The 23,919-nt window shown below is 33.5% G+C and overlaps 2 protein-coding genes and 1 non-coding gene across 12 annotated transcripts; 2 read left to right on the top strand and 1 right to left on the bottom strand.

Moving 5' to 3' along the window:
- The first annotated feature begins 857 nt into the window (after positions 1 to 857).
- Trnal-cag (transfer RNA leucine (anticodon CAG)) lies at positions 858 to 941 on the top strand. The gene has a single exon. It is a non-coding gene; the product is annotated as a tRNA-Leu (tRNA).
- Positions 942 to 1,434: 493 nt separating this feature from the next.
- On the top strand, positions 1,435 to 2,869 carry LOC116773439 (6-phosphogluconolactonase). Its single transcript, XM_032665870.2, has 4 exons — positions 1,435 to 1,648; positions 1,723 to 1,923; positions 1,998 to 2,278; positions 2,624 to 2,869. The coding sequence occupies exons 1-4, from the start codon at positions 1,531 to 1,533 to the stop codon at positions 2,720 to 2,722; spliced, it is 699 nt and encodes a 232-aa protein (XP_032521761.2). The 5' UTR covers positions 1,435 to 1,530; the 3' UTR covers positions 2,723 to 2,869.
- Positions 2,853 to 23,267, bottom strand: LOC116773416 (protein lingerer). Of its 10 annotated transcripts, none has more exons than XM_061528778.1 (29): positions 23,184 to 23,267; positions 21,348 to 21,493; positions 19,937 to 20,011; positions 19,192 to 19,314; positions 18,399 to 18,507; positions 17,273 to 17,449; positions 16,566 to 16,645; positions 16,138 to 16,194; positions 15,471 to 15,551; positions 15,021 to 15,110; positions 14,437 to 14,518; positions 14,132 to 14,208; positions 13,351 to 13,530; positions 12,894 to 12,986; positions 12,412 to 12,493; positions 11,819 to 11,925; positions 11,540 to 11,626; positions 10,761 to 10,862; positions 10,198 to 10,353; positions 9,692 to 9,776; positions 9,252 to 9,409; positions 8,785 to 8,883; positions 8,003 to 8,083; positions 7,506 to 7,671; positions 6,923 to 7,023; positions 6,477 to 6,596; positions 5,860 to 5,895; positions 4,691 to 4,774; positions 2,853 to 3,501 (listed from the first exon to the last, which is right to left on the bottom strand). In XM_061528778.1, the coding sequence occupies exons 2-28, from the start codon at positions 21,453 to 21,455 to the stop codon at positions 4,691 to 4,693; spliced, it is 2,796 nt and encodes a 931-aa protein (XP_061384762.1). In that variant the 5' UTR covers positions 21,456 to 21,493; positions 23,184 to 23,267; the 3' UTR covers positions 2,853 to 3,501. The 10 variants fall into 10 exon arrangements, with proteins under 10 accessions (XP_061384762.1, XP_061384767.1, XP_061384765.1 ...); XM_061528783.1 differs by having other exon boundaries at positions 10,198 to 10,350; XM_061528781.1 differs by having other exon boundaries at positions 12,894 to 12,983.
- Positions 23,268 to 23,919: the final 652 nt, after the last annotated feature.

The raw sequence follows: 23,919 nt of genomic DNA, 5'->3' as shown, positions 1-23,919 counted from the left end.
TATGATTATGTAATAAAGGAGGAAAAGGCGAAAATAAAACTTTTTTTTTTAAATGAAACTAGTATTTTTCGGATAAACTACGTGTGATTTATTTTTGTAAAAAACTACATACTCCCGACGTTTCGGTTACTTTTCAGCAACCGTGATCACGGGCAGATATCTAGTCTGTCAAAATACTAGTTTCATTTAAATGAATAAAACTCGCGAAAATCTTAGATCTCATAAAACTTTTTTTATTATATACTGTCTATATTGTGGATTTTAAGAATATCGATTTTGTTTATACATAGAGGTTATAAGAAAGAAATCGTGTTACGAAATGTATTTCTGTCAAAGTATTATAATCTTAAAGACCTCTTTCTCGTACGGTCGACAGTAAAAGTGTTTTCATTAGCCGCTTATATTACAATAATTACGTCACAAATATTTTTGACGGTCAACAACCGTACTGAACGGTCGTCGTGCTCATTTTCGGTAATATCTACATGCTTTCACTTTTTCTTACGGTAATTGATACGAAAATTATAAACGGTTAGCAACGCCATCTATCAGTGAGTGTAGAGGTTAAAAGCGACATCTCTTGTCCAATAGCTAATAAATACATAAGTAAAATGATTATATATTTAATTATGTATCTAAAAATTTCCTGTGTAACTATTTTTTTTTTAATTAATTAATATAAATAAATAACAAATACCGCACCAAACATTTACCTGTCTTAATTTAGAATAAATACTATTTAAAAACGAAAGAGCTTGGAGTAGGTATATAATATCGTGTATTTGGTTTCTAGGTACACAATTATGATTCTAATGAGTAAATATAAAATGTTAAAAAATTTCAACTTCCACATATAAGTCAGGATGGCCGAGCGGTCTAAGGCGCTGCGTTCAGGTCGCAGTCCACTTCTGTGGGCGTGGGTTCGAATCCCACTTCTGACAAATATTTTTTTATTTTTAAAAAGATATATTACTGATGTTGAGGTTAAAAACTCAATAATATTTTTTCAGTATGTTTACCAACAACTTATCATTCCTAATATATAGTTTTTAAATAATATTATTTTTACTATTTTGATTATAGATGCAAATTTTTCGATGTATAAATGAATCGATGTTTTAAGCTCTTTAAAAAACAATTAATTTTTTTTTTTAATTCTGTTCTTGACTTTGAAGCAGTTTGATAAAGAAATTATATTTTACTCCTAGTTGTCACATTCATATCATATTCAAGAGATTTTAATTTTACAGGAAATGGTAAATTGTAATGATATGACAGATATTGAAATATTGTATGCATTAATTGCTTCATACATTTATCGAAGTCCTTTAAATTATTATGCTTTTTTTATTGGAATTTTGTAACACTAATGTTACTTAGTGGTATGAACGCATCTATAATTGATAATATTGATCATTATGCACAATCTTCAAGGTTCTTGGTGTCAAATGTCAAATTAAGGTCTCGCGAACGGAAAAGTTAATATAGTTTAAGACATTTTTAGTATTCAATATTCACAAAGAAAATAAAATGACAATCATAAAGGTTGGAGATGAGGCTGGAATTATTAATAAGTTGGCTTCATACGTGGAAAAAATTTCAAATGATGCGATTCTTAATAGAGGCAAATTTTTTATCGGCCTTTCTGGTAAAGTATTTGCAGTGTAATTACTAATATTTTATTAACTTAATAAAACAAAGTAAATAATAAAAACATTATAGGCGGTTCAGTGGTGAAATATTTATGCGAAGGACTGCCAAAAGTTGATACGGACTGGTCTAAGTGGGTGCTAGCCTTCTGTGATGAGAGAGTAGTTCCTGAAGACAGCGAGGATTCTACATTTGGGACTTACGAAAAACAATTAATACCTAAGACCAATTTATCTAGAAATCAGTTTCTCATTATAAAACAGGGCGTCTCAGGTATATAAAAATGTTGAAATACATCTAATATGACAATATTTATTGCACTAATATGTAAACCAATTATTTTACAGCTGAAGAAGCAGCGAGAGATTACACAGAACAACTAAAAAATGCATTCAAAAGTGATGATTTCAAATTTGATCTCCTTCTATTAGGAATGGGCCCAGACGGGCACACATGTTCATTATTCCCTAACCATCCACTGCTCAAAGAGGCCACACTACAAGTAGCTTCAATCACTGACTCGCCCAAACCTCCGCCGGAGAGGATCACGCTCACCTATCCAGTTATTAACAACGCTAGAAACTGTATCTTCGCTATTAGTGGTGCCGGTAAAGCCGATATGGTTAGAGTGAGTAACTTTGATACACATGATGCTTATTTATCAAGGACTGAAAGAAATCGGTTTATTTTGGATAATCTTTAAGAATATCTTTAACATCTTTAACATTTTTAATTCTTTAGACCTTAATATATGTTAATGCTTTGGTTTAGTTAAGAGACTTAATTTAAATGATTTACGTTTTTTAATGTTAGTTACCTAATTTCTATATGTTGCATACTGATTCAAACGGCATATATATATTTATTTTTTGTATAGAACATTAATATTTAATAATCTGCGTTACACTTATTAACTGTTAATTTTACAGTCAAAATTTTCTCTTTTGTTATAATTATTATATTTTTCTTGCAGAGAATTCTTAAAGACAATGAAGATTTACCAGCGGCCAGAGTTCAGCCTCAAGGCTCACTATACTGGATCCTTGATGAAGCGGCAGCGGCGACTTTGTGATATTCTTATCATCGAAATAGAATTGAGCTTAAAAAAGTGCCTTAAAAATATTTTAAATACGAAATAATGTTATTTCCTGTGAAATTGGTCATGGAAATATAAAAAGATATATTGGGAAATTAAAAAAAAGTTTTGTCATGTTTCCAATATGTGTATTTCCCTCATACTTTCAAACGCGAGACATTTCTCGACATTCGTTCACAATAAAAAAGACATCGTCTAATACAATTGAGTTGTTAGACCGGACGTCCGCCGACGCCATGTTTCTTTTAATAATATAATGTAATTACAAAAAGTATGACAACTAAATACAAAAAAAAAATAAAATATAAACCTTTCAGCGCGCATAGCGCACCAAGCGCTTACATACATATACATACGAGTAGGACTACAGTTAATTTATAATTATCTCGACGTGTAGGGACGTTAGGGCTCGAACACACAGCGCGCTACTCACCGCAGTGTGTCCGCGCCCTAAACCCGATCAAACAATGCGATCCCGACGCCGGTTTACTAACAATTTTTAAGGATATTAAAACGGCATTTATTTTACAAATGTATGTATAAGTCGGTGCGCACACGTTTATATTACAAGTTAATTACACAATAAATCAACGCGTTACTTCAGACCATTTACAACACCTATACACTATCGTTTCTTTTTTATTTTATTTTTTCCGTATAAATTGACACGTGAATGTTGATGAGACGCTCGTGTGCGCACACGCTGAGGCGACCCGGAGAGGCCGCCTGTATACACGTGTCCGTTAGAGGACTACCTGTGAACATACCAATATTCATTATATATATATGTGTGTGTGTGTGTGTGTGTGTGTGTGTGTAAAATCGAAGATCGAATCTGTGATATATTTTTTTACATATTCCATAAACGATGCCCAAATAACCGCATTGAACTTTTTATAACTCGTTGGTGTAAATAAATCATTATGTATCATTAAAAACAAATTGAATGCAAGGGAGTTTAAGTGTATATAGTAAAGGGACTGGTTACTGTTAGAGTTGCTACCGGTTTATCGTTTCAGGACAAACGAATCGCTTTTTATAAATTTTGCTATAGTTGGTAAATAGAATATTCAACAAGGACAATTTGCGAATCCTTGCAATATAAAGGGCATAAACTGGTAAAAAACATCTTTGAATACGAAAAATACAATCAACATTACTAGCATAAGAATCTGTTCATCTCAAATACTGTTCCTTGTGGCTATATTCTTAAGCGCCATCTTTGACAATTAAAAATATCAATGCTCTAGACTCCCGTTAGTTTAAAATAAAAAAAAATGACAAAACAGCCGCCTAGATGGCGTTACTAGTGGTTGAATATAAAAAAGTTTATAGTATTTTTATAAACTTTAATTTGTAAATTATCAAAATACAATAAATATTGTACAATGAATATTACTAAAATTAATGTTCATATTTTACAGTGACAATGTTTTTATTACAGCGCCATCTCGCGTCCAAATCGATGTATTACACATATATTTAAACTATCGGACTGAGCCAGCACGGATCGTGCCAACCGTCGTCAAAATGGCGTCTTCGGTTTTTCAGATTCGATTCCCGATTGTCACATTTTAATTCCATAACGGAATTAGTGTGACAGTAATTCGTACATTTAAATTATAAATTACATTTTATTAAAAATAATTATAATACCGTTTTATATAAAATCTATTGAGACATACAAAAATAAATATATTATCTGTTACAAATTAGATTTCAGTCAATTGAGATGGTTCGTACAACTTAATCTACAAATTGACTTTACAATTAATTTAAACATAACATTATTAATTACCGACTTGGAAACAGGCTGGTTCTGCGTTTAATGATAGCAACTGCGTGTTAGAGATTCGCAAGGCTCGTTATTATTGAATATGTTTTTCTAATAATAATTAAATGTACAATTTAATGTCACACTCTGGTTTCGTGTCTCATAGCCACCTAGTTCGGCGTCCAGTATGATTGGGAATACGTCGGCTTGCTCGATTGTGGTTTAGACGAGGAACGACCCGCGGATCCGCTCTCCTAAAACAAGTTAAAGACATCTCCATATAATAAACATTCTAGTTCTGTGTATACACGTCTTCGGGTGACGGACATACATACGTGTGGAGTATAGTATCGGTTTGGATAGATCCATCGGTGTAAAACACAGGTTATGCTTGTATTTATTAGTTGCACGGAACAAAGCGTCACCACTATCGTTGAACTGTTCGTGTATACTAACCAAATGATTTAAACAGCAAACATTATATAATACAATCTGCTTGATATATATTTGTCATTTTTTTATCAGCCATACATTTTTTACTATTCGGTTGCAGATAAATAATATATAAGAAAATACAGACTATAATACTAATACCATAAAAAACTCTTTAGACAGTTTTAATTTTTATTAAATCTTTCTATGCTTCACCAGAATCTTAGTCCGCTACAGTGATTATCTCAAATTCTGTATAATGTCGTATGATGACTCTCCCGTACATATTCTAAGGACTAGTTCAGTAATGACATAGTATAATAATAATATAGTCCTCTATTCCGATATCAAGAGTATTTCAGTAAACAGTAATTATTTAATGTTGACTTATTAATAGTTAGTATGTATCGTCGTGTGACAAGGGGTACGGGGGGGGGGGTGTTAATAGTTTTGTGACGTCACATATTGAAATTTAAAATACATTAAAACGCAAAGCTTGGATGTGATTTGAAAATTAAAAAAATTTTCCCGATTTTATGAAATGTTGGACTTTATGTTGATTTTACTAGATTATTATTTAGTAAAAAAAAGTTAAACATGAAAATAGCTGTTATCTCTCGATTATTTTTAAATACACACATAGATTTAAAGAGTGTGTGACGTCACAACGGGGGGGGGGTTATAAAAATGTATCAAGGACGGGGGTGGGGTCTCAAAAGTCCTAAAAAAGATCTTCATATACATTTTACATAAATATGTCTAACTATATCTAAGTCTTGTTATAAACAAGAGAACACGGGACGGTGTTAAGCATAGCATACAGATATATAATCACGTGTCATGCGAAGGCGGGTTGTATACATATGTATATATAAAGCACATACAACCAAATAAACATACAACTTACCCGCCTATTATGACTACTGTTGAGCCGACCATCCATCTACAAATGAAATAAAACTCTAAATATATAGTATAGTACATGCAATGTAGACTTCATTGTGACCAATGTCTTCGTGTACCGAGTACCGACATACAAAGCAGTCATGTATGTTTGTGAGGAGAACACTATGTTACATATAGTATATAAATACACACATATCAATAGTTCCGTGTGACGTGTGACGTGTGACCAAATAAAATTATGATACATACATACAAAGCTCGGATATATATAGCTACATGGAACTCACTCCACCGACGGTTAAAATCTATTTAAAAACAAAATAATCACATGTCAAACGTTGATGACATGTAAATGTATGAACACTACTAATACATACATACATACATACATATAATAATATATTTACCATGCATTTTGTGTTAAGGATACACATCAATCAATGATTTCTTTGTTTGAGTAAAATCTCAGTCGACAGCTGGATAATTGAAACATTAGCGACTTTTTCAACTTTTTAGATTTAAAAAGTATTCAGTCTTAAATAGACTATAGTATGTGCGTGTGAGACTGTTCACCGTGTGTGTGTGCGAGTGTGTGCTGCTCTCTGTGTGTGTGTGTACCTGGTGTTGTTGCGGAGCGTGGTGGTGGGGATGGTGGTGCGGAGGGGCCGGTATGTACAGGTGTGACCCAGCGCCGAACGGTGGCGGGGTGCCGCTATGAAAACCAGCCTTCTCGTAACTCTGGAAATTGTATATTTCACTTGCTTCAAATCTTTTTCATATAATTTTTAAGGTAATCAAATATATTATATGAAAGCCTATTTTCTCACCGACATTATAATATGATTTTGAAAATTATTATTCAGTACAAAATAAAAAAAAACACATTTATTATTGTTATTGAATATTTATAAAAATTATGTACAGCGGAATTCGCTATTAGCTTCTAATTTACAATTGGTAGTACTTTGGCTGGTTAATAAGAACAGTTCATATAACAGAAGGCTTTCTTATCTGTGTTTGTCTGTAGTCATTGTTTTTATAATATATGATATAATCTGACTTACATTGACCTTGTTGAGAGCTACATGAGTCTTGGCATACATTGTGTTGGTGAGATCATTGGCGCCTCCGCCCGTCTTATTCGCACTACCCGTGTAAGGCCCGCCTGAATATTAAATATTTTTTTGAATTTACATATTATTCATAGTTTTATGCTCACAATGAATATCAATTATTATTTACATACATATACTACTATATGAGTACTGTTTTTAATTGATACTCCTTACGTTATGTGAAATTTTGATAGTGTCTCGACACACACGAGATGTTTGATGACAAACTCATCTTAAGATATAAAAGTTAGGATATATCTTAGCTAATATAGTGGGTGAATTTTTCATGAATGTTTAATTTTCTTGGGTGAGACACAAGTATATACACATTTTAAAATATTTTTAGACAAATATCACATGGCTTGTATGATTTTTTTCTTGTGCATTTAATAATTTTATATTGTAACCGTCAGAATATCAGCAAGTGCTACTTGTTACCATAAGGACTATACCAAATATTGAACTGCAATTTAAAATATGCTATTATTTTAAAACAAATGTTTTATTTATATACTTAGTATTGAAAGATCACCTGGTTTATACGTGTCCTGGCCGTCGTAGGGCGGTTGTTGTTGTTGTGAGTAAGCGGATACTTTTCCACCTCCTGACACGCCCACACCGCCCACGCCGCCCACTCCGCCTACGCCGCCCACGCCACCTACGCCTCCCACGCCTCCCACGCTTGAGCCACCACCGTACTGTATTCAGACGGGTTAAAATTATTATTTAGGAATGTTGTGTTATTAGAATGCAACCTAGCACGTGACCACAGTAGTGTATCCCGGGTCTAAAATTGTACGTTTAATTCGGTTATGTTTCATGTTTCAAAATCTTTCCTTGTAACCCTCTTCTTTGTCACCAAAGAGCACATCTTATCTTACCCACGATCTAAATATATCTTCAGATCAGTTCACCGAATACAAAATTCAAATTTCGAACTGCGTTTTTGGCTTATATTCTAGAATTATCTTTTTTCCTCATAATTTTTATTTACTACTTATTGATAGATAATATTAATTATACACTTACAGGTGGATAAACTCCGTACTGATAGGACGTAGGCGGTGGCTGATAGAAGTACGCGTATCCGGGAGGTAAGGCGGCCGGGACCTTGCATAGTAACGTTATTAATATATACATAGATAACATTAATGTATGAGCTCTGAGCTGCTATATAACACGAATTTATATTAAACTATATCTATCGACTTTTTCTTGTATTTTAATCGTTGCACGTCACTGAAAATTTATCGATAGTTTTGGTGTAATGTAGGAGTGAATCGTAAACAAAATAACTCTCATTTAAATGTCAAACACCAGTCTCGGATGTAACGCCTTCTGCTGGCCCCTCATCATAGTGATCTTTGGAACTACGTTAAAATCTCTGTACTTAAGATATAAAATATTATATTATATGTTAATCCACTGTCAAAGCGACTAGTTTTCCATACATAAGAAGTATTTCTCGTTTCTCTTTACATAACCTATGTGAATACTATTATGTGACAAGTTTTTGAATTAAGAATTCTTTCAACAACTAGGAATGAACACACTGTCGCGTTCCCGCGGAAACAACATAGAATCGAGGGATAAATTGGAGCCCATGAGCTGTCATGCCTCCAAGATACATCACTGGAATTTTATCAGAATCTGTTGCTTATTTTCTGAGTGATAGAGAAACATACATACAAACTTTATCATTCAATAATCATTATTTTCTGTTAGGTATTCTTAGGCAGTGAGAATCTCACATACGAATAATATCTACACACATACATATATACATACATATTATATATATGTTTATTCACCTGTTGTGGTGAGGCGGCGTCTGTTCTGCCGAATCTCTCTCCCGCTCCCAGACCGAACGTGCCTTCGCGAGCTCCGTAGCCGACCTCGTAGTATCCGCCCTACAAACATTCATTTAAAACTGTGATATACTGTATCTAATACTATCCAGCCTACATATTTGTATAACCGCATGTCGTATATACTATGGCATTTATTAAACTGAATATGTCCAACATTCAGTCCTGTCAATAGAGCCTACCTAATGTTATAACTCGACTATTCTATTGGATATAATATACGACAAAGCCAAACCACAGGACAAAAGTTTATACAAGCCTGTTTGTCGCAACGGCAAATATTTAGTACAGATCGGGATAGTACTGTCATAGATTATGTATATACATATATATACTGCATTTTGACTAAACCTTTAAAATTTTTCGGGTAATAAGTTTTTTATTCAATGTAATGAGTAGTTCATATTAACCATATGGTGCGGTAGCGTTCCTCGCATGATTTGTTCGTCATAGGCGTACGCTCCGCCGTACAACGCTCCGCCCGCGTACGCCGCGCCCGCGCCCGCTCCCGCTCCGCCGCCCGCTGCGCTTGTGGCTGACGACGCACCCGTACTCGCCGCGTTGCTCACTGACAAATATTATTATATATTACAGACGACATTTATATATTAATGTTTGATGAAGAAATTTGCACGAGTCATAAAGTTTGATAGACCTATAAGGTTTAATGAAAGGCTTTAAAGAAATACTAAATGTTTATTAAACATAACTTATTCAATTATACGATTTTCTCATACAAGTAGATATTTGAATAAAAAAATATGGTATTTCAATAAATAAAACATACGAAATTTTATATAAATTAATATAAATATAATAAAATTTCCTATACATATGATTTTTAACGTACCTGTGGTTGTGGTAACCTTCGCCGTGGACGTTTGTGTCGTGGAGGTGCTCGTTAAGCTGTTGCTGGACGCCACTGAACTGTCATACTGAAACATATAGTTGATAATGTGATATATATATATACACGAGTGTATTGAAATACCTGTACGTGACTATGAACCTTCACGAATACAAGACAACACTATATGAGAATTGAGATATTAAAACACTATTGAAGACATACAGCTGTGACAGAGGAAGTATTATAATGTTGTGTTATTGTATTAACGGTGGCTTGTTGATGTTTTTACTGTCATCGGTCCAAGGCAGAGCTTGTGCGCAGGTGTGTGTGTGATTGTGGTAGTGGAAGTAAGCGTATCTGTGTGTATGTGTGTGTGTACTAATGTGTGAGTATTGTTGTGTATGTATATGTATGTAGTGTGTGTGTATTTATGTACGTGTGTGCACTAGTGAGTATGTATATGTGTAATCGCTTAAGTGCATGTCTGTGCGCGTGTGTTTATGTACCTGCGGCGCCTGCGTACTGTCCTTGTGGTGTTTGGGCGCGTGGTGGTAGGCGTGGTGCGCGGGCGGCGCGGTGTAAGGGGCGGCCGTGTACAACGCACTACCACCGTACGCCGACACGGACACCGCTGACACCGTCGACGATGGCGTCTGTTGCTGCTGTACCGAGAATGTTAGTATTGTTACATGACACCTACAGAGTATGGACGAAACAGATACGTTACATGACATAAGTTAGAGACGAAATATAAGTTAGGGAGGAGTTCAACAGTTCCTGATATACATTCACAACGACTTACATTCACATTACAAACACTACATTTCATGTAAAAATGTTATTGATTTTTCTTCTTCAAAGTAATAAAATGCGGGTATGTTTTAATCGACCAAAACATATGGTACAATAGTCCGGCAGTAGTGTCCACATATCTATCAGAAACTAATGAAAACGCCTTACTTGAAATTAATGTAGTCAGTATAATGATACGATAAGGATGTAGAGACGTTATAGCAACAAATATATTGTTATTAGGATGAAACATTAGTAAGGAGTAACCAAAAACTACCTGATACGAGTTGATGATCGGTTGGTACTGTGTGAGAGTAACACTGGACGGATATCCGCTCGCCATTGAAGCACCGGTTAGCGACGCGTTCGTTGAGTTCACCTGAAGTTATAACATATTAATATATCACAAAAATATATATGGCCTTTATGGTGACACTTGGTGTTTGGATAATTTACATATATATATATATAGATATATATATATATATATATGTAATCGGAGTGGACTAAGCCGTGTTCTGTAGCTCGTTTGTTACAGATACAAGCCTGAGTGATCTAGCTGTGAGCGGTTTCAATACTAATAACATTTCAATCAAGTCCCATGTGAGATAGCAAATTCATTCTCAGTACCACAAGTTTGCATGACACTACACACTGTACGTTTCCCGTTTGTCTATATAGCTACGTTAATATTAACATGTGAGAAGTATCATGTCGCTGCGAAACTTATAGTAAGAACACAAGCTTTTATTCAAGTACATATTTAGTCATTTGTAAATCTATTTTAGTTATTTTCTCTCTCTTTTTGTTAACTATATATTAGTAAACTTTATGTACGATTAAGAATCGCTTTAATCACTTCACGGTAGAGCAACTACGAGTGGAATTTTGAATTGGCAACATTTTTCATAGAAACTCCGTTTTTAAATCTTTTAAATATGCCAAATACACTGAAATAGTACTTCAAGACAAACCAATCAACGAAATAAAGGCTTTAAACAATCAGACTATATAGTTTTACAATATTATTCAACATATTAATCAACATATAACCACCTGCGGCGCGTACACATTAGCTCCGTACACGGGCGGGTGGTGCGACACGTGGTGAGGCGCGTACACGTTCTGTTGTTGACCTACAGACTGGGGACATACAAACATACATTACTGTATTACATAATCAGACCTAAGACTCGCAAGTATTCATTTAAATGAAACTGATATTTTTATTATTACTATGCGTTATTTTATCATTTAACAAATTACATACTCCGACGTTTCGGATACTTTGCAGCAACCGTGATCATGGGCGAACGAGATATATATATGTAGTACCTTCGGTCGGTGGTGTGTGTAGTGATGTCGGTGCGAGTCCTGTGCGGCCGGGCTGGCCGTCCCCGACACGCCTAGCTGCTTCATTGACGCCGACAACTTATCCAACGCTGCGGAATACGATGACAACGAAACGTGATAAATAATGTAAACATAGTGAAGGCATGTAACGGGGACAACGAAACGAGATAAACGCTGATCTTTTATACAAAATAATAAACTTAAAATGATGTTTATCATTCATGTTCTGTAAAATCATTGAAAACTTATATTCTATTTAAATTTATATTACACATCACTGTTAGGCACACTTTATTGCGGTGCCTTAAATTGTGGAAGGTGAATTTTATAACTTGAATAAAATTGTCTTTTGCTATATACGATAATTAAATTCCCAGCTCTTATATGACTCTCGCTTTATTATTATTATATTTTTTTTTGACAAAACTACTATAAAATATTTATTTTAAATAAAGCTAGGTATTTTGAAATTTATCTATAAAATCAATGTCGGCGGTATTTTTCAATCAGATAGATATATTGACAGTAAAAATTTAATTTCAACATTTATATATAAATAAAACTTTGATACTCACAGCTACTGTTAGTGACCGCTGTGTCCGAGGTGACCGGCTGGCTGGCGGGTGTAGGGTCCACTACTGATATACTCTCACTTAACTGTTGACGACAAATATTAACAGCATTTAGCATAATAAAAAAATAAATCATTTTCTAAAATTGCATATAAATATTGAAATTAATTCATTTCGCAATTTTGATGGAATTTCTCAGCTTGATTTTGACTTTTTCAACAACAGTTTTAATTTTTTGTTAAACATTTATACAATATTTATATACTATGCCAAAATAGCCAGAGTTACTTTTAATTTGAATTTAGAAACTTTTCCTTTTCTATATATAAACAATTTTATAATCACTTCCGAGTCAATAGTTCTTAGTACAAAGATTTATTTAACAATACCTCAGCTTATGTGTCTCGACACTTACAACTTATAGTGTAGGTATGTCTGTCGCGTGTAATGTACATCCTGTAACCAACCTTAGTTATAACACTCACCATACTATTGGCATTAGGATAACTATTGCTGGGCGCCTCCGTCGTCGTCTCGTGGCTTGGTACGGGCTGGCTGTCAGCTTGTGACGTTACCTGCTTGTAATGAACTTGTTATTGTTTACTATTGGTTATATAGTCTTAATACCCGCTTAGCGAATATTGTGTTATGTTCTCGACACCAAGCGGCCGCGCCATCTCGTGGCGAATGTACGAACGATTAGCTCTACGTTTACTGGAATATTCCTTTTGTTCGTGTTAATGTAAACAAGTAGAAACTTACATGATAATGTTTTGGAATGTTCTATTAAGCCGATCGGCGTGTATAAGAGGGCCGCTGGGTCGGTTCTGAGTCAGTCCATAGAGAATCGATACAAGTGATATTATATTCATATTGAATGTCTTTTTATATTGCTAATCGAACCCTAGCTCGCATCTATATATATATATGTGTTCAGTGTACCTGTTTGTTAGTCTGTATGCTGGTTGTAGGTGATTGCGTGGTGGTGGGAGGCGGCGCCCCCTGCACGGGGGGCGGAGGCTCGTGTAGGGCGTCGGGTTCCAGGGCTCCAAACTGTACGTCGATGAACATATTGCTCGATGTCTCAGTACCACCTGGCATCTCCACCGCCGACGATGGTATCTGGAATTCATTAAGTTTTATATCTCAATAAAAAAAGTGACACAACCAAAAGATCCTTGGATGTCAGGTAACACAAATTAGACTATGCAACAAAGTTATTTTTTTGAAGTGAAACTTCTTATGTGACTTCCAACAAGGTTGCGTTAAACGTTTAACGCTCCTGGAGAGGGGGATAGAGAGAGAGAGAGCGAGAGGGAATGCGTGGCGCTCGAACGCATGCGGGCAAACAATTCTGACTTGTAAGTAACGTTAATAAAGTTTATCTTAAAGAAACACTACAAATTCCTTATAATCAATTCCCTCCCCTTCCTGTTTTCATTCAACATGACGAAGTCTCACTTCTTCCGAAGGGATTCCGCGCACAGTTATTTTCTTCGTTTCTCTGGGTTCACAGTACGTAAATATGTTTTGTCGACTTAACACTATGTGACATGTCCAAATAAAATTATTCCATCACATTTTACTTACTAACCTATATCATTATTAATGAGTACGGCTATTTATTCATCACAGTGTTCTAGAATAAGTAATATCAATATGAATGGTAGTAAATATATTGTACATAGTGATTTGGTTTGTGGGTTTATAAGTGTTCATTCACCTTTGAGGGCGGCGGCACTCTAACCCGTTGCTTGCGGGTCGCCTCACTGGCGTACACGCCGTAACCTCCGTACACACCTTTATAAATATATTAAATATTATATCTTATATACGATAACATTTAAAGTAAAATATGACTAGTACTAAGAAATGAATCAAACGTAGTAAACATATACTTACTATATGTTTAAGAGTCAACTTTTTGCCATTTTACTTCCACAACATCTCAAACTTATGATCTGCTCGTATTAATGAATTTTTCTTAATATATTTGCTAAGATAATTTATATTTTATCTCATACACACCCGAGTCGTGCCTGGCCTGCGTGGTGAACTGAGACAGGTACTGTGTCTGCGCCGCGCTGAGACTACCAGACATACCCATCGGCTGGCGGAAGAATAAACAATGTTAACAATACAATGACATGTAACATGTTTACTATTATATTAAACTAGCCCTCGCCCGCGACTCCGTCCGCGTGAAGTAAGACTTGTTCTCTGATAGACTAATAAATAGAGAATTTAAATTTTTATTGTATCTATACATCATTTGTTATATTTTTAAGTAGTTAGTACGGTTAAATTATACTACCATGACGTATAGTAGCCGGCGCGTAACTTGTCTAGAGACGATAGATGGTTAGAAAACGATTTAAAGTGACGAAGGAAGTACACTTGCGATCACTTAAATTGGACACATTGGTTTTTCTACTGTTAAGAGTTCTTGTTACAGATGAGTATTAAAAGTGTATGTAGTGTAAGTGTAAGGTACATCATGCGCAAACTGATATACACTACGCCAAAACTTTGCCAAGATACGTGGCGGTGACTACCCCTACACGGTATGTTCCAAAATGTCCAACATTCTCCACCAACGTCCTCCAACTTACCTGATGTTGTCCGTATCCCTCGTCCGTCTTAGCGGCGGCGGTCGTCACGGGCGTAGTAGCCGCCGACACGGCGTTTGTGTTGCTCAGTTGCTGAAAATATTTACGAACAAAATTTATATATATATATAAATAAATGTAAATAAAAATATAGTTTTTTTCACGTGTCATAGACAAACACCAAATATTATTATCTGTGGTTTATTTTAAATTGTATATCGTATAACGAAACTGTGGCCAAGAAGAGAACTTGTAAAATAGATCGTATTTATTTTAATTGTGATGTTGGAATCGACATTGTAAATTAACAGATTTAAATGTCGGTTCTTTTCTTACAGGTTAGTGTTGTAAACTTTTTATTCCGAACATAATATAAATCTTAATTTTAATATATATATATATATATAGTCAGTCAGTATGCAAATCACTATATCCGTGCTGTGTATCGCTCACCGGTATGTGTTGGTGTGTGTTGTGGTATGTGTAGGTCGGTATGTGTTCGCGGCCGTTCGCCTCTCCAGACTCCCAATCCTCCTGTCATAAATAAAATACAATGAATTTCAAATCTTCGTACAAATAGATGTCAAAAATATTCTATACTAGTTCCTACACCAGTCTTTCCCCGTGAAAGTTATAACAGCACAAATCGTCCTTAAGATTGTTCTACATTACATAACATAGGTTGTTTGTTTGTTGATTCAAACCAGTAGTTAATGAGATGGTACCATTCAAACATACATACAATATTATCTTTTTACTATTACTGAATAAACAGAAAGATTCTGACGCTAACATTGTACATATAGAACCATACTTAGTTAATATAATATAATATGTTGTATATATTATTAAAATTTTGCTGTTTATTCGGAACATTCAAATCATTTAAAGGAAACCTAAGTTTTTTCGGATACTGCGTATTTTTTTTTTCTCATTTTATAACTGGACGGAACACTTCCATCGCGTCTGTCCGGGATCACAGAAACATCCGCTTTATGTGGATATAAAGCAATGAAAAGCGCGTTGCGACCATTAAACTTAGTTTCATTTAAATGTGTGCGCGTGAAAATCTTATATGACATAATGTTCTACTCATTGTATGTATAAGACGAATACTAACCGTGACAGCCGGCGGCTCGGCTTCCGCCGGAAGTGCGTTGGAGCTGGGAGTAAACACCTGGAACGTAACAATACTCGATTACTCTTTAACATTATTATTCTCCTGCGACTTTCACCGTATTTATTTTGAAATTGGATTAAGTAATGAATCAATAGTTTGCGTAAACAAATATAGGTCCTGTCACCTGACTTCATACAATAACAACTATATAGTTAATATAGGATAAACTATAACCTATACATTATTATATAACTATAGAAACATTACAGAAAAACTTCTCAGTTGTTTTTGTGCGAAAGAGAAAGAAAAATCCGTACATTCACATTTCACAAAGATTTCTATTTCTATCGATATTAATAGTATGACAGTGAAGTTATATTAGCCTATTAAAACTTACTACTATTTGTGTACAAGTAAATTAATAATACCTTAGTATCAGATAGAGAGCCCGACCATTCCTCATTGTCCCAATCCTCTGTGGTGGGGAACGAATCAATGTTACCACCTGCTGACGATACAACAGAATAATATACACGACAATTATAAATATACTTACATTTAAAAATATATATTTTTTTAAGTACACAACCAAAAAATACACAGGTTTTTCCTTGATTTAAAAAGTTATATTAAGGTGTTTGATGGGGCAACACTGAAACACAGTTCAACACTGTGTTTATAAAGTATTGATCTTTAAAGTATGTGATATATATCGCAATGCTATTTTAACTTCAGATCGCACGGCTGGGGGGAGGCAATGACCTTTACTTTGCAATAATAATACATAATAGCAGTTTTTTTTCAAGTTCAAAGCCTCCAATAAAGCGATATCTTTACTTATATAAATATAATATACGCAAGTGTATGTGTGTAAACTGTATATCACATACAAGTAATTATTTTAAGTCGAGTATCAGATATATTACTATGTGAAGTCAAATAAATACTGTATTTATATATATATACATCCAAGAATTTTAATCTCTATTACTGTGTAAAATGTCGTATTCTGTACATACATATCTCTGTGTGTGTGTGCTCACATCCCTTTACATGTGACTATTGATTTATAACTACACGGAGTGTAGGTTTTGACATACAAATCTGTTTATGTGTGTGTGTGTATAGAACTCACCGGTGTCAGGTGCGTGTGTCCAGTCCACGTCACGCGGATGTCCGTGTGGTCTCTGCGGACCCCCCCGCCGCGCCCCCCGGCCGGCGCCCCTTCCCCCCCGGGAACCACCCCTCCCCCGCCCGGCACCTCGCCCCCGACCGCCGCCGGGGGGCTGGTTGGACTCGCCCTCGCCACGGCCTGTACGAACATGGTATTAACAGCAACTGTCTTAGGTTCAAATCCTGCTCGCGTATGAATATTTCTATTCTATATACCATAACATTATTATTCTCAGTACTGGCTGTGCTCGAATATAATTCTATATAGTGGTTGGATGGCTAACACTCTCATTAAAAGAGTAGCTAAATATTTTAGGAACATCTATAATTCATCGTTTATCATAGATTTTACATGAAATATAAAGCCTTTTCTTTCATACTGTGAAACCATTTAATTTGTACAACTAACAGAAAAAAGGTTAGTTTAAACCCATAATTGGTTACTATAATTTCATCTACATACAAGAATAAAACCTATTAATCTTTAACACAGATTACACTCCAGTGTAACTGGATATGGGAACAAGAGTGAAAACGTGTCCGCCTGCACTTCATACCCTACCATAATATATGAAATTAAACTCTGTTTCCTTTCATTTTCATTATCTCTTGTCTCCCTCTGAACTCCATCCAATCACACGCTTTGTGACGCTCACGTCACGTATTTACACTCTTACACGAAACATATATCTGTCTCTTTCCATTTTCACTAAACAATATCTCCTCTCAACTGACAACCTATCACAGTTTTCGTAACACTAGCAACATTTCGTAACACTTACATTCAGTTTAGTCTTGAAATCAAATGAGTCAGGAAGTAATTATTAGTAGTAATTAAAATCTTATACCTTACTATAGTATAGTCTAGTGTGGTATGGTGTGGTGTGGTGTGGTGCGGTGTGGTGTGGTATGGTGCGGTATGGTGCGGTGTGGTGTGGTGTGGTGTGGTGTGGTGTGGTGTGGTGTGGTGTGGTGTTGTGTAGTAAAGTTATAGTATGTCATTTCATAACACTTTCTTCATCATTTTAGTGTTAAATCAAATGATTCATCATTGACCCTAGCCTAGTATAGTACAGTATGTAACATACGTGATCGAGGCCCCGATCTGCTGCGAGCATCTCTTTCCCGTTCAGCATCGCCATTGCCGGCTGGCTGAGAAGGTTTCTTCTTCTTCTTCTCGCTGGTCTGCCACTCGCCCTAGAATACATATGAGAGGAATTTAACAACAATTTAACATTACAACAGAATTATAGGGAAGATATAATATATTTTCATTTTCAAAGTTCAGTAGCTTTAGATTAGTATGTACTGATTAAGTGGAATGTACTGTTTATAATAAGTTAATTTTTAGGTATAAATACAAAAATATTGACAACATAGGAGCTTTAGGTATAAATACAAAAATATTGACAACATAGGAGCTAACCACACTGTTAGGTTATTAAAAATATAATATGATGGAAATAAGCAAATATAACTATATGTGTATTGGAGGTATAATGTATAACCTCGGCCACATCTCGTTACTTCTGAATGCAAAAATCAAAATTTTGTATAAGTGTGTCTATAAAAAATATTAAATTCTAAACTAGACAAATGCAAAACAAGATATGTCCTGTCATACAAATAGCTAACAATAGTCTATAATAGTCTATTTTGTCAAGCTCAATTGCATTAATAAGGATTAGGTAAGTATCAAAATAATAAGTGAGTGTTAGACATATAAACAAAGTTATAGTAATGAGAGGACACACACAACTATTCACACTGTGCTTATAAAAACCTTATATCTTATAATTTTAATCATTGTATACTAGCATAAGTTTTCGCATTTCCATCTAGCTACACATGTCAATATCATCATGTATATCCTATCTCCACCTGTATCCGCTGGCTTTCCTCCAGCAGCAGGTTGCAGGCAGCCTGCAGGTCGTTGTCTGAGTCATGAAGGGCCGAGCACACCTCCTCCTCGGTGCGACAGGTCATTTCCATCAACTCTGTCACCTGTAAACATTTTTAAATAATATTATATAACTATACTAGCTCTTCCCGCGACATCGTCCGCACAGATTATTTATTATAGTAAACATAATTACAACTTCTAAATAAAAAGTTGCGAAGTTACTTTTAATTGAATGAATGTGAATGAAGGTCTCGCCAAAATTTATCCAGATGTTGCAGTTTAGACTAAACAAATGAACAGACAGACAAATATAGCAAACTTATATTATTAAAGTAGCTTTTTTAGTTTTTATATAGTATATTTAGTAAAAATCAAAAATATTTACCGATATAAAACAATGAATATAGTAACAGAAAGAATTTTAAACTATTTCTTAAACTGATTATAATATACATAATGAAGATCTCAAAATAAACTTTCAAGTGAAATAAGTCATATTAAAAAATAAAAAATATATTATTACAGAAACTAAATGAAACAAATTAATATTATCACACACAAATAAAACTTACAAGGGGAAATCAGCAAAAAGTACAAATTTACCTCCTAATGGCACTAAACATACACACACATATATATATATATATATATATGTATATTTGGGTTGACCTATGTAACATTAATAATGTGTGAGTGTTTGCATATAACACTTCCTATACTAACCATTCTCCGTACATCGGAGGCGTCTTCACTCTTGCAGTCAATCATGTTGGCCATCCTTAGCTGTTCTGTGGTTGCCTGAAAATATAATGTTCATTATTTATATAAAACTGTTTTATATTTATATTAATACTACAGTCTTTGTTGTCTCATTATGTTAATGTTGTTTATATCCATCAAGTGTAGAATACATTTTTTTTTCTCAAAGTGGTCTATGCATATATTTTAATACAAAATTTTGCAAGGAATGAGTTTTATATTTTATATATAAAAAAATTTAATCACTATTATTTTGTAACAAATGTAAATTTACGAAAAGACTCTATTTGCATGATTGCCAAATTATTATTCCCAATAAATATTTTTACTTTTTATAAAGCCACTTAACAACCTCTTTAGCTGGTGTTGCCATTTAGTTAGCATATAATTTATCAAACATATTACTTTCCTACCATAATCCCACACAGACAAAATCACATTAAAAAGCTAGCTATTTATATAATACACGTTCAGAATACATTTCATATTTGTCAAATACTTTTATCTAAATAGTTGACATATTCCATAGGAAATGGCTTTAACAGAATATGATAAATCATACAGAGCATGTTGAATTCACGTTTAAAAACGTTTATATGACACAACAAGCAATGTGTTGCTAAGACAAAAAAAAATTGCTTTACAGCAAAAATTTCACCGTACCAAAATTGACAGGTTGCATATTGCAGGTCAGTAGGACAAAAAAATAATGTACATTAAAATATATGATGATTATATTCAAATAAATGATCAGTGTTTTTGAATTGACTATTTAAAACATTGCTAAGTGTTTGAAAGCGTAATGAAGTTTTAGAGTCATAATAATAAAATTTTATTTTGCAATAGATATCTTTTATAATTTCGTTTCTTATATATATCAAGAAGGCTACTTGTGTTATAGCTAAACTATTTAGTCAAATATTTGAAAGAAATTTAAAATACTTTTTTATATATGATAAAAAAAAACCATTAAATTTTCATTTCATTAGTCAATATGTATTTCTAGCAAACTAAGTTTTGCAGTAAAAGTATCTGAAAAATTTTTTTTTATCAAATTTTTAAGGGTTTTTGTGTATATATATATATAAAGCTCAAATTATATGAGAAAATCTCTGAAAACTATGTATAAACTATTTAACTAACACCTATAGGCTATTAATGCGACATGCTTTAACTTGATCAATGATTTAATCACCCTTTATAATTATCTGTAATCCCTGACAGAGGTGACATGTATGAGGTTTTAAATCAAAATTCCAATCAACGCTTTCATATCTTCAAAGTGCAACAAAGCAGAGATATCACCGATACTAAATAAATATAATAATGGCTTTTACCCTAATATTAATATTGTTTTATCATACAAGTCATATACCTGTGGTTTAGTCTTTTCCTTGGGTGCAGGTTTCTCGGCCACCTTTCCTTTGTCCTGCTTCCCGTCTTTCTTCACACCACCCTTGGTGGCGCGAGCACCCAAACTCATCTTTATCAGCTATATTTACAGCCTCTATTTACAAGCAGCTGAAACAAACATATATGTATTACATTAAAAATACCAAGACGAGCAATTGACTTTAAAAGATCTCTCAAGCAACAATTGATTGTGATAATTAGATTAAGGTACTAATATAATTTAATATCAGTCACACTTTAAACTATAAAATATTAGAACAAACTTAATATGGAATTGTCTAAGAAATATATATTAATGAATGTAGGTTGTCTTTATAAGAGAAAAATAAAAAGACAAATATGAATACCTAATAAAAATACACTAACTCGCTGAAAATGCCCTAAATAATTGCTGCAAATTATCTAACAATTTTTTGTTCTGACTCTACATGATCTATAAGCATGCCTGTCTATTAACAAATAATTTTAGACACATCACTACTATGACTAGAAAAACTATCTTTTTAAAAAATATATATTAATTTCTCAACTGGTAATACTGAAATATTGCCAATATTATATTATTGCACTCAAAGAGTTGAACATTACTTCAGAATCACTGGTCTGTATTATCAATGATGAAAATAAATAATAACATGTTATATCTTGTGCCATGGAAATGTATTAAATCTGTTTCCTATACATTAATTAATAATCTGTACTAGGAAAGTCAATAATGCATTGCAAGTTCTAATTTAATTAAAATATAAATATCAAGTTAATATCTTATTATTATTATAACCCACATGGAGACAAAGTTATAAGTAAAATTTGGTGACTGAGAATTTCTATTGATAATATAAATTATCATTTACACTTCTTTGATGCTACCATTATGTAATATATACTAATACACATATTATATTTATAATAGAATATTTAAAAGAAATGTATTGAAATAAAAATGAATATTCCTTTAAGTTTTTTTGACTCTTATGGGAAATAGCGACTAAATTCGAAAATTAATAGATATTCCCTGAGTAATTAATTTCAATCTATCATTTGAGCTAAAAACAGAGAAAAATGTGTCTTTCCCAAGTATCTACGAGTCTGTTATGTATAGTCTTTACTACATATCGATTTTGACTTGCATCTTTGTTTTCTTTAGACACTAAATTATACGGACAAATTGAACGTGTATGAAGGAATTGTTATTGTTCATTGAACTGTAGATTAGGTTATCTAAAAATTATAAAAATATATCAATGATTAATGACTACGCAACGTTACACACCGCGAAAGCAAAGGAAAATAAACAAACACTTAGTTAACCGATCAATTAACTGTTTGAAAGAAGGATGCATTAATGAAACGTACGATACTCTACAAAACTAGTTTTGAATTATAAAATGATGTGATAATTGAGTATTTTTTTCCCGAAGTAAAACAATGAATCATATAAAAAGCAAGGATAGAATCTATCTAAGAATGGGCGAAGTCGTTACTTTAGATGAACATTGATAAAATTAGTGATTCAAAGACTTTCACAGTTTAAAGGACTCAATGTCAACTATTTCTTAAACCTCTGAGGAAAAAGAAATAGAATAGGCGGCACATGTGGAGGACGCCATTCCTGAAGCACCTTTCTTGGTATCAAAATGACAGTCTTTGTTGCCAAAATAATCTTACACGACACATATTCACACCTCATTTATTAACACATCATCACGTTTTCAACCTTAACAAAGATTTTACCTTAAAACTAAAGCCTAATCCGTAAATTAACACGATTTCTAATAAAATTTACGAATTTCCATACCTGTGAATGCGCTCTCAAAACGCAAGCTGGTCACGTGACCACCTAGTGAGGTGCCATGATATAAATTTACGATTCAACGAATGGCCAGTTCCCACTATAATTAAATTTTATAATTTAAAAAAAACATGCAAAATAATATACGACTGCAATGTGCACATTTTAAATAGTTAATTGAGTATATTTTAAACGAGTGTGAAAATTACACTTATCATTTTGCAATTTAAATTTGAATTGCTCAGGTAACTTTACCATTCACAAAGCTGGCAAGGCTATCGCATAATTCTATAAATTACCAACAATAATCAATTATTAACAGGTGTTTGCCCTCTAAGATAAATTAAAAAAAATTGCTCTGTAACATAATAGGTACAACAAATTATAATATTTTATTCTTCTTTAACTTAAATATCAAAAGTAAAAATTCGTATTATCATTATAGTTATTTTACTATTGATTTATAATTGATTTGCGGTAATGGTCTATACAATAAGTTTGTTAAAAAATATTTATCATGATCTTCTTATACCAAAACAAGAATTAAATATGAAAAAGATGAACTTTATATTCATAATTGTACGATATAAAATTAATAATCATTTTTTCTAATATAAATTTATTTTATTCATTATATTTACTTGAAATCTCAAATAAGATTATATATTATTTTTAATTATGAAATTATATAATGTTTACCTACCTATGGCTAATATAGGGAGGAGCTAAGTTGTAAAGGACA

Source organism: Danaus plexippus, assembly GCF_018135715.1.
Source record: "Danaus plexippus chromosome 22 unlocalized genomic scaffold, MEX_DaPlex mxdp_33, whole genome shotgun sequence".
Taxonomy (NCBI): Eukaryota; Metazoa; Arthropoda; class Insecta; order Lepidoptera; family Nymphalidae; genus Danaus; species Danaus plexippus.
The sequence above is the reverse complement of the archived record's forward strand: the minus strand, read 5'-3'. Positions and strand labels throughout refer to the sequence as shown.